At 35.4% G+C, this 12,534-nt stretch overlaps 1 protein-coding gene across 1 annotated transcript in view; it reads right to left on the reverse strand.

Moving 5' to 3' along the window:
* LOC105051379 (exocyst complex component 5) overlaps window positions 1-12,534 on the reverse strand; it is a 28,519-nt gene that overhangs the window by 850 nt on the left and 15,135 nt on the right. Inside the window, exons 13-21 of the mRNA XM_010931785.4 lie at window positions 10,579-10,664; window positions 10,267-10,440; window positions 5,358-5,411; window positions 5,141-5,269; window positions 4,894-4,986; window positions 4,664-4,810; window positions 3,848-3,945; window positions 3,674-3,758; window positions 2,366-2,424 (exon numbers count right to left, since the gene is read on the reverse strand). Of these exons, the coding sequence (XP_010930087.1) occupies window positions 2,366-2,424; window positions 3,674-3,758; window positions 3,848-3,945; window positions 4,664-4,810; window positions 4,894-4,986; window positions 5,141-5,269; window positions 5,358-5,411; window positions 10,267-10,440; window positions 10,579-10,664 (925 nt within the window). The remainder of the gene's footprint in view (window positions 1-2,365; window positions 2,425-3,673; window positions 3,759-3,847; window positions 3,946-4,663; window positions 4,811-4,893; window positions 4,987-5,140; window positions 5,270-5,357; window positions 5,412-10,266; window positions 10,441-10,578; window positions 10,665-12,534) is intronic.

Genomic DNA, 12,534 nt, shown 5'->3' on the forward strand with positions numbered 1-12,534 from the left:
GGAAAGTTTTGATGGTAAAATTGGTTCATTTGAGGATAGATTGTCAGCAACTATAGTTCTCTGATAGATCAGCGAAAATCTTTGAGACTGAATCTGGACTCAATAGCCAATGACAATAGTTAACTACGTGTTAAATATATCCTTGAGTCTGCAAGTTGGTCATGTTCATACAAATGCTTAAAGCAGTTGCCCTTGAACCAAATGTATGAGAGTACCATCTAGCTTTTATGAACATGCAGGCTTTAAGGAATTCAATTAGAATCGAATTGACATATCCATATTGGACTGCAAGGATTACACTAGCAATTTATCTTGGTATATTACTGTGCTGTTGCTAGATTGTGTGCAGACCATGAAAACTAAGTTATCCTTGTATTAGTACTTTGTATGCGGTTCCACTTAATGCACTTTGCTAGATCCAGCTGAAAGCTAGCATACTTAATGCAGCCATAACTTCTGTAAATTGCAGATGATTTTTTGGCCAAGGAAATAGATTAGCGACATGCAACAAAAGTTTGGGCTCTAGGAAGAGGGAGGGCAAAAAAGATTGTGGTAGTTCAAACAGAACTAGGGTGGAAACAAACCCCAAGAACCCGCACTATAATAGCAGAGATACTAGAATTTCACACGTGCAATGCACAGATGAAAAAAATATGGAAAGCTGTGATTTACATATGTACATACTATAGGGAGCTGGGGACAAGGTTTTGGAGTCCAGCCTGACATGCTGGACTCCAAGCTTTCGCATCATAATTAATAGATAGATAGATGGGGACAAACCTGGAGATTCTGCAGTATAATAGTAGAGATACTAGTATGAATGGCTGTGATTTACCCAAGCAAAGGCAAACCAAGGCTTTCATCTCAGCGTGGTGGAATCTCCACCATTTTGTCAGAGAAGGGGTGGAGAGTGGTACAAGGTTTTGGAGTCCAGCCAGCCTGGCACCCATACATACATATAAAACTGTGTAAAAGAGGTACAATTCTATTATGTTTTTTGGTCATTCAATGAGATTTGCTTCAGCAAAGACTTCAATTCGCTCATCACACATTCATTAGGTTCTTTATGTCTCACAATAAATTATAAAACATGGTACAACATGCAATCTTAAGCATCACACAACATGGTGCCTGGCACGTGCTACACCATTAGGTGGTGAAGAGAAAGATGATGTAGCAAAACCAAGTCGCACACCCACATTAAAGAGATGAAGTCTCACTCTCTCAGAAAAAGTAATTTGGGGGGTAAAAATAGATTAGCATACATGTATTAGGATTGTAGAGCACTTTCTTCGTTAGGACTTCGAGATTTCTTAAACCTACATGACTCATAACCACCCCATTATTTCAGATTATTCCAGAGTCCTCTTAACTACCCCATTATTTTTTCCCTGAGTAAGATGTCAGACCCTTCTTCATTATGTCTCTTTTCCACTCCCTCCTCAGCCAGCTCTCTATAGAGAGTCCAACTACATAAGGGCATCCAGTAACAAAAAGAAGCTCAATAATGAAAGATCTTGTTAAATAATAAAGAACAAATCGTTATGATGGATTAGTGTACATACATGCACATTCAGATATTAGCTCCAACAGTACAGTTTCTAGTGCATGTTCACAAAATTTCACCCTCTTGACAAAGAGAGATGAGATCAAATCTTAGAGTGAATCAGGAATATCATGTAAAAGATTATATTCCCCTGAAAAGAAGCTACAGAATAAGATGCAAATAATCTAAGGTAGGAAAGTGAAATTATAGAACATAATCAAGTAGATATTACAATAAACCATGAAATGCCTAAAAAGAAACATGATGGATCATAACAGGGAATAAACAACCATTGTTTTTGAGTCGAAACATTAAAGGGGGAGAGTATAACCTAAAGCATATCAACAATGATGTAGGAAGTAGCTACATAAGTTATAAAGGTTATGAAAACAAGCAAAAGAATGCGGAGGCCATTAAAAAAAAAAAAAAAATCAAACCACATCAATAAATGAAAAATAACATGAAAAACCAGGAAGTGAGGATGAAGCAAATGTAGAGCTAGACACAACTTATGATGACCATTATAATCAGTTGGTTCAACATATGGTAAAGATGGGAAGTTCAGAAGCTCAGAGACAAGCAGTACAGACTGCTGAACACATGCATGCCCAGTGTTGGTACTATCTTGACCTTGCCAGCAAAGTCGGCACTTAACCATATCCTTGGTTATTTACAAATCCATTTAAATTTCAACAAGAGAAACACAAAAAACATACATTTAACCATCAATCAAGGGAAAAATCCAGCATACTGTAAGAATGTCCTTCTGATGTTTGTGCATGCTTGTGTGCATGTGTTACAATAAGTAGGAATGATTACCTTGGATTAAATGTGAACTTCTGCCAATGATTTAGCAGCCCCTTGTGCAAGCGATTCCCCTAAAATTACATACTCCATCTTATTATAACTTGACCAATAAATACCAGGGAATCAAATCATGAATTAATAAAAACAAATCTAAAATTATAAACGCAAAAAGTGCTAATGGAGAAAGTATGCTGGTCAGACAATAATAATATAGAACAAAGTTGTTCTATCACTCATAAGGAGCATCATGTAACCTGAGTAGATTTTCTACGCATGTGGGTGTAACATTTCTTCTATATATATAATCTACATAAGCATGAATTATGTGTCATATGTACTTGCGAAATAACCTTCCCAAGTGGCTAGGAGTAGCATCACAAAAATACTGATGCAAGATCCAAATAGAAGGGAGGTTGTTCCTCAAAGTTTTCAACTAAATCCCATTTGCAAAACATTTTCCTTTCAAACAAACAAAAAGGGGAGGTAGATGTCACACAATCACATATGACACATGAATGTGCCCAGATACAAAAACAGAGACAGGCAAATGCATTCTAAGGCGGATGCACCCACAAACACAGAGACAGATGCTTTTGCACCCACATGCGCGCGCGCGCCATGCACACAGAGAGAGGGGGGTGAGAGAAAGAGAGAAAGAGAGAGAGAGAGAGAATTGATTACGTAAACCTTATACAAGAGCAATAACAAAATCTTTCAAGTTAGTAACCCATAAATATAGGCCCATAAGGAAGCCTGTAAGGACTAACATATGCTTTGATAAGGGTGTGTCTGTCTCCAAAGTGTTAGAAGTGTCTGAACTTGAATTCTAGGAGCTTAAGTTCGCAGAACTGTTCTCTAATGTTTATCTTGGAAGAAATCACACACAGCATGTAAACATCTAGGCATTAAAACTACCATTAAATTATTCTCTGTAACAACTGTTATTCAAATACTGCCTAAATGGTCCCTTAACAAGGGAAGAATGCAGGGAGGGCATTTAAGCAGCATTAAATGCCTTGCTCACCCATATGGAACTTGAGTTGAGAAGGCCCCATTCTGAAGTCAAGTTTGGTGTTTTAGCATAGGTCGGAACCAAGTACCTCACCTTGGCTGAGTTATATGCAAACAAATGCCTGGAAATGACCACTTCTGATCAAGATTCCATTAGGGCTACTTACATAGAAACAAACAAACAAAGCACAAGGATATAATTTATCATAAATCAGATAGTGAAGTAGCATGCTTCTCTTAGATGGTCAAATCAATAGAAGCCAAGGAAACATAAAAGACCTGGAGTATTCAAGAGGTAGACAAACTTACAAGTTCGGTCAAAAATGATTGTTTGTTGAGACCTTCTAGAGCAGTGAATGCAACCTCAAGCACACGAGATAGGTAGGCTACAACTCTGAAGATTTCCAACAGAAACTTGCATATTAGTTATTATTGTGCTTATGTCACCTTGTACAGAGTTATGCAATATAAACATAATTGTACCTTACACAAGCATTTGTTGGTCGATGATCAGGAGGATTTCCATCATCAGGAGAACGATAATCTGTAGGCTTCTGTTCTGAAGACAGCAAGCGCTCAACCTGCAAGGAAGATTACCATAAGCCTAAAAAATATGTCACATATAAAAGCTTGTTCATGGGCCATCAAAATCTACTAACAGAGCTACTCTATTGACACTTATGAAATGTGCGAGAGCTGGGCATGTCTATGTAATACCCCTCCAAGTTTAAAGATCTGTTAGTTGTTTTTGAGGGGGTATCACATAGCAGCAAAATCATCTTATAAATTATAACAAAAACATACATAGCCACAAAAAGTGAAACTAAAGATCAAGTTTTCAGGGTTTCAATGATTTTATCAGACTAAGCACACAAAAATAGGTACTCTGGTGAGCAAATCAACACTGGATGATTTCAATTTATTATTACAACATCTAGTTCCCCACTGCCCCATCAAAATGCACGACTTTATGCATGAAGACAATGCTTTGGCACACATGGCTCAAGATTTGTTAAACACCAAGTATTCAAGGTACTCATCTCACAAAGTTGACTGCAAGATTTTTCTAACATAGGATGACGGAACTTCCAAGTTGCAGTAACCATAAAACTCTAAAAGTTAGACATAGAATGAATAGTGTTAGGTCCTTCAGTGTATGCAAACATCCCAGTCTTGATCGAGCATGTTGTCCTAATTGAGAAATTATTTGATCAGAGTTGTATGCTATGACAAAGAAATGAAGAAACTGGGTACTTCAATAGACTACTCAATAAGGAGGAAAACTATCAAGATTCAGACCTCAGCCATTACAGTGTCGATGCACTGCAGAAGTCCCTTATGAGCAGCACCCTCAACACTGGACACAGCCGTGCCCATCTCTTCACAAGAAGCCGCATGAGCACCATCCACAGGAAGCAAGAGACGAGAAATAGTATTGGAAAAATACTGATGAAACAAAAGAGACATTAACAGTGATAATCTAGCAACCAACTCAGGATAACTAATCAACATTGTTTAGAAAGGGTTACTTGTTGAAGTATTGCCACACTACTAGCACATCGTTGTACAGCAATCATGAAAGATCTAATACTACTTTCACCAGCAGCAGCAGCAGCTTCTGCCTACAAATCATTCACAAAGCACTAGTCTTACTCCAAACTCAGACATAAAATAATTCATCATTCTATGGCACAGCATCAAAATGTAAACCAGTGACTGTTAGATGCTCGATACACAAAAAAGGTCAAAATTTAAAGAGTAGTGGAATTATCATACAGCAGAAGCAGCTGCTGCAGCCACTCGTTTACTGACACTTGTTCCGATAACAAATCTATCTCTCAGTGCTGCAGCCTCATTCAAACTCTCTCTGGCACGCTCAAGACCTTCAGTTAAATATTGGCTTATCTGTACAAGATTCAGCAGGGTAATCGTTACAAAAGTAAACAGGGCAGTGCAGTATAAAACATACCCCTTATATAATACTTGAACTTACTTGATCAAGCAAGCAAGTAAACACCAATCTTACATTAGTTGCAAGGGAAGCAGGCTGTAGAAAACAAAATTTGAGCATTAGTTTCTAAGTGGAACAACAAGGAAACAACATGATGTTTCCAAGACACAATCTGAGCACGAACAGCTTATTGAGGAAAGAAAATATTAGTACATACCATCATAAGCAAGGAGACATCATAACAATATGATGTTTCTGAAGGCCTATGCACTTACACAAATAAACTTTCTTAAAATCAATTACAATATAATTTAACAAGGTTAACAGCAGAAAATCCTCTGTTTCCAAAAAAAAAAAAAAATTGTGAAAGGATGAACAATGATATGAAATTATGTGTTGGCACTTCTATTTAAAATTTATGAAGTGTTTAAGACATGCTGCCTTCATTTCTTAATCATGATTAACCATTTTTACCATGCTAGAAACACCATAGAGCACAAGCTTTTAGTTCACCCCAAGTATATTAGTAAATACGTTGCTGTACATGATCTAAAAATGTGATTAAATTAGGACTATAAATGGTTGAGTGGGATTTGTTCATGTGAAGTTGCAACCATAAAGAATTAAGAGGCTCCAGACCTGTAATGAGAAAGCGAATGGACCAGGCAGCTACCATAGAAAAGAAGGGGCTCAACCAAAAGGCAAAGAGAATATGGTTTGGGGGTTGTGTAGGGAGGGACTAGGAAGGGAGAGAGGAAGAGGATATCATGTGGACAGGTTGGCCTTTTGGCAAATGACGGTTTTAATGACGATTTTCTTTTCTTTTTTCCCCCTCTTTGTTGTCTCCGGAATGGCTATGAAAATGGTTTCTACTTCCTACATGCACCCTTCCTCTCTTCTTAAACATGTATGCATTCATGCTGAATTTCAGGTTACCATTGTTGAGTTGGCCGGATAGGAACCCAGCACAAAATTAGACCATACCAGGAAATCTAACTGGATCCAAGAAGGAACCAAAAGTTCTTCAAGCCCAGGTGCTCAAGTTACAAATATGTTCATCATTTAACTATTGAGTTGGGTCAAGATTTGAGAATTCATTTTCCCTTTCAATTTTAGTTGGGCTTGTCAAGCTTCAATTTCAGCAGTTCTGCTCCGAGTTTAACACTAAAGTTAACAGTGTATATAAGTAAAATTTATAAAGTATATTGGTGATTTAGTGTTGTGATATATTATATATCATTTACTCTTTGAACTTTATTTGTTTGAAAATTTATAACTTTTAGCAAATATGAATCTTTTCAGTGCCCGGTGCGTTCACAAACTTCTTATTCATCAACTTCTACATAGAATTCACAAATGTATGGGATTTGGACTTCCCCCTCATTTTAAAGGTTTGGTCACTAAAACCTGTAGTTATAATAAAATGCCATATTTACTTTATACAAAAGAGAAGTCATTACTATGAATGATGGTGTCCTTTATTTAGTTGTTTGTATTAGTCTTTACAATAAGGGCCTTTTGGCTCTTTTCAAAGGTGTTGGCACATCAAGGTTTATATTATTATCTATTCCTTGTTTAACCTAAGAAAAAAAAATGATGCCTACGAAAATTAACACCATATGAACTATATACACAAAAAAAAAAGGAATAACCTATATGATAAGAAACATCAAAAAACATTAAAAAAAATCCATGACTAGCTTCAGTCAGTTTTAGCCAAAAGTGGCCAAAACCACTAAAACCAGCCAGTCTCAGCTGAAACAAATCGAAACAAACAAAACTAACAGACATGGGGAGTTGAGGATCAGTTTTAGCAAGGTCTCAACACAATAAAAAACCTTTCTCACCAACAAAACAGATTGGTTATGGTGTAACTTAAAACCTTGGGTTGAATACATCACTGACAAACCTAATTTGTGCTATCCTTTCTCAATTTAGAGGAACATATCCTCATCTTTGAACCTAGGAAGCTAAAAAATATAATTGATTACATGCCAGCATTTAAATAGTAACAAGCTCTCTTACAAACTAGACAAATGTTTCATTCGCTTTATCAAGGTAAAAAAGGAACTTGTTTTTCAGGAAAGGAAATTACTCTGTTATTATAGAGAAACTGTAATACAAAATTCATGAGTTCCAAGCAATATAAATAGGGGCTGGAAAATCCAAAACAACTGATAAAAGGAATCTCATATTGATAAATTAACTTCAGTGAAAATAAAGGAAGAGTAAATGAGGTTTCATCATCACTGGCAATATCCCTCACATCATCAAAAATAAAGCAAGCATCCATCATAACCTAAACATATAGCTTTATTTAATGCCTTTTTCTACTAAAAGGGGTAGCAGAAATGATTTGCAAGTTTTTTCAAAAGATGTCAATGACCTTTCTTTACTTCCATGTTTGAGGTTTCCAGCACTTATAACTTGAATAGTGCCACAAAATATCATGATAACAATATCAAACTAGTTGAACAAAACCAAAAGGTCCTGCGTTACCAAAAGCTACTATGAGATTTGACCTTAAGCCCTGTTGAATGAGGATGCCACCTAAAATTTGCAATTAGAAAATGCAACTTCAGTGAATATAATTTTGCTTCAATTCTCATCTCTAGCCTAGTTGAAGTCCACTCATCCTTGCACACGTCAGAAAAAGAAAATGGAGAAAGAAATTATGTCCCAATAAAGTTCATTTTAGCTCCAGGTTCATAATTTCCTCTTCCTATCTTTCCAAATACCTCACATCACAGCAAAAACATAAGGTTCCAAAGCTCTCGCTTTATGAGTTCACTAAGTTCCCACCAACAAACAAAATGAGTCAAAATGTCACATGAAAACACACAACAATGCTGACCAAAGTATAAACACTTCTAGAACCTCAAAACTAAGATGATTTAATAGCTTGCTGTTTTTTAATACGTAAGAGAAGTAAATGTATTGAATGAATTAAAAAGGTTTTGGTTTTGAAAAGTATCGCCAATAAGAATCATAAGATGTTCTCTTAAGATGTTTTTTCTTACTTGATGATCATAAGAACTCTATAAACCACCATAACATACAAATGATGGGGAAAAGAAGATGAGGAGCGGGAAATATCCATCCTCTCAAACTTGCAAAAAACATCTAATCTGCCTTTGAGGAAGCATTCCCCTTCTGCACCTCAGGAAAAAAATTATTTTTATGGTTAAACTCCACTCAGCATTGCTGTTAACTTTCTCAAAGGACTTGATCAGAAACCCTCATTGAAGACAAATATCCAAAGGTGTGGAAAAGATTAAAGTCATTTCCTAAAAAAAGGAAAGAAAAAAAAAAGATTCAAGCCAAGATAGATCTAGATCCCCATCACACCTATGACAGCAACACATTATTTGTCCACGAAACTTCAATAGCCTTCCAGATAAGGAACCAAAATACTATTTGTTTTTTTTTTTTTTAAAAATTATAAGTCTCATCCACTTAGGAAAAGTGTCAAATTACATGCAAATTGACTCTGAATTGATGAGACATTTTTGCTTCTCCCACCCACTCCAAGGTACTTTAGTCATTAAGAAGCATTGTCTATAAGGGCTTGAGATTAGTGAAGTGATTTAAAATGTGGAGTTGATGACAGCAATTTTCAACACCTCCACACACCTGCTCATATAATTGCCTCTTCAATTATTAGTTTGCCCTTCATCCTCTTTGTAAAATCCCAAATATCAAAAAGAAAAGACATGAACGGTATGAGACCACTATGCAATATGAGAAAATAGCCTAATAATGTGAGCACTTTCACATGCAGTTCCTCTGAAATACCTTTTGACAATTGAATTTTAACACCATTGTCAAAATTCCAAAAATGAACAAAGATTCAAATAATAATGCTTCACAACCTCGAGAATTGGATACTCTCAATCAAAGTGCAAGAGAAGCCCTCGAAAGTGACCTAAGAACACCAAGATCTTGCCTCCCTGTGAGTCTAACCAACATTTCCCTCATCAGAACAAAAAGAATGCAAACAAGAAAATTAACTTGCCTCAAACCTCCCTTAAGTATATATAGTAACTTCTTTCCAAAGACATCAATTAGTAAAGTTAATCAAACATTCCACTGAATGACAACAACATTCTTAAGAGAATGTGGTTATGGCTATGTACTCCCTTGCATTACATTTTCTCTTAGCACTTACACAACTATACCTACAATAGTCATGTGCACCCCTTTAGGCAAAAGGGGGATGACCCCTCGCATGAGGGGAAAAAAAAAAAAAAAAAAAAAAAAAAAATATATATATATATATATATATATATATATATATATATATATATATATATTCCATCACTAGCTTTAAGCAGGTATTCTAGATATCACCTTGCACATAACATAAAGCCCTTTCTATTCCCCACTCTCCTGTTAATCAAGGTAGTGAAAGTAAAGTTCACTTTCTAACAACTCAATCCTGTAAAATAGACTCATTACAAAGTTCCGGCAAGTTCTCTTTAATGAACCGCCCAGATCCTTAAGGGAAAAAAAAGAACTTGAACCATTGAATGCCTGATGTTGACTCAAAATCAAACAGCACTTCCTTTTACCTCCTGCCTTTCATGAAGTTGCTTTAAATTCCTGAGCATCAAAGAGAATTCAGCACCATCAAGGATGGTCTAGTTGATTCTAGATTCACTGTAGAGCCGTAAATTTCATCTATGATTTCACTAAAATGAAGACTATTATAAACATATTTTGAACAATATCTCATGAAATCAAAGATCAGCTTCAGAGCCTGATCATACTTAAGCATTATGTAGTTGCTAACTTTTATTCCACTTGAACAAAAAGAAAAAGGTAGCCACTTGAATTTTCAAAAGAAAATAAAATTCATCATTTTCTCAATTGCCATCAATTGGCCTGAGGGTTATCAACTAGCTATTCTAATGAAAATACCCAAATGTATGAGCAATAAACTAGCTCTAACCTGGGAGGAAAATAAAGTGCATCTAGATATTGCCTCCTCGTTCCAACGGACAAATTCTGTTACTATAGTAACAGATATCTGTTGTTGTGTAGATGGATTTAAACCTGCTTTTGAACGCGAGATAGTCCCAGTTGATTCAGATTGTTGCTGGGCTTCAGCACGCAGCTCCTCCATCTGTGAAAAAAAATATCATACTAAGTATCAGATCAATGCATCCCCTATTACCTTCTAATAGTCAAAGCTAAAAATCTCGCTTCAAAAAGAGATTAAAATTGAGAGCTGACTTGCGAATATCCATAAATGACATAAAACCTTTGACTGATAAAGCTGTCTGAGAGATGCCTGCTCATGCTCAGGAAAATCATCTTTGTGGCCAAGAAACAGGGACTCTGTGAGACCTGAAGAGCAGGCCAGAAAATTCTTCATTAATTTTTCAGATAAAAGTTAACCACAACAAGGAGAGAAAAATTAATCAGTTACAGATATATGCACACGGACGAGGCACAGCCTCACATGTGCACACATATATGCCTGCAGATGCATTTGTGTCTGTCAGGGTCCATTATTTCGATACTAGGTACCATACCGGTACCTAACCAGTATGATATGGCACCATACCATACTGTACAGACACTGAGTATGCAAATTTGTACTGGTTCAGAATTGGTGCAACAATTTTATGTTTTCTTTTCTTTTCTTTTTATTTTTTTTCGTTTTTGAGGAGTAAGCCAGGTTTATGGATTTTAGAAGGAAAGAAGAAAAAGGAAAAAAGGAAGGAAACAAGATGAAAAGGAAAGAGGGAAGAAGAAGAAGAAGAAGGAAAGAAAATAGGAGAGAAGAAAAGGAAAGATATATGCACATAAAGAGACCATCACACAAACATGGATATCTAATCATGGACAATAGATCTTCCAATAATAACTATTCCGATTCCTTCTTGAGATTGGATTAGTTAACTGCAAGGTTCGCTGTACCGGTACTGAACGGCATGCCGGTAGCGGACCGGTACGGTACCGGTACCGGTACCGTACCAACACAGTATGCCTAGGCATACCGGTCCGGTACCGGTACACAATATTTTTTTTTATTTTCAAATTTTTTTTTGGATTTTTGAAGTTAATAATTGATAAATACAACCTCAATATGGCATTATATTGCGTATTATTGACATATTTGGGTTCAATTTGGAGTTAGATTGCAGTACAAAGACTCTTGATCCAAAATTTCAAATATATATTTATTTACATTATATTTCAACTATGTCATCTTAAAACTAAAGAAAAAATATATAAAATACACATTAAAATGTATCTAAATATTTAAGTACAAAGCACAATAACTGATATACGAACTTTAAGATGTACTCTGCATTTAATTTTTTGTCGAGTGTCTGTGACGCTCGTAGATGCCTGGATCATCAACATAGTCTGAAGGGATATCAGTCCAACCCTCTAGCCAAGCTGCACCGTACTCTCGAATATTCATTATCCCATAAGGCATCCTCTCTGGATTGTAAGACATCTCAGACCTCTCGCTAAAATTCTGACTCTGAGAAGTATCCTCGAGATGATGGTACGGTTGTGGAGGAGCCCATCCAAATATGCCAGTAGCAAAATCTGATCCGTAAGATGCTCCAGACTGCATAGGGTAGTAATCACTAGAAAATGATGCCTCGGATGCACCATATGCATATGGATCATAAGGTGGCTGTGGATAATAAGATCCATAATGCGAGGATGATCCAGATACATCCATGGACCCTACTCCACGTGCAAGATCGTCCGCAGTATATATATATAATTAAAATATATGCAAGTATAACAAAACATGATAGTTTAATGATAATTAAAATAATTATATATAATTTTAAAATAATTTTAATAATTATTTTAAAACTTATAAATTCAAAATAAATATGTTATACGCTTCAAATAATATTTTTAAATTAACTAAAATATAACACTATTTTTATATTTTTTTTATTTTATAATTATTTTTTTTAATTTAAATAATTAAAAAAAAATAATTTCAAATATTTTAAAAAAATTTTGAGATTAGATTTAAGTAGCTTGAATCATTCTAAACATGATTTCCAAACTCTGATTTTTTTTCCTTAAATTTTTTTTTTAAATTTTAAATGAATAAATATATAAAAATAATTAAAAAATATATAATTAATGAAAATTAACAATTTTGATGTCATCGTGTAGATCTTCCAAAGATCTATCACATATAATTAAATCATACCAAAATCATAAGATTTTGGCA

Source organism: Elaeis guineensis, chromosome 9 (genome assembly GCF_000442705.2).
Source record: "Elaeis guineensis isolate ETL-2024a chromosome 9, EG11, whole genome shotgun sequence".
Lineage (NCBI taxonomy): Eukaryota > Viridiplantae > Streptophyta > Magnoliopsida > Arecales > Arecaceae > Elaeis > Elaeis guineensis.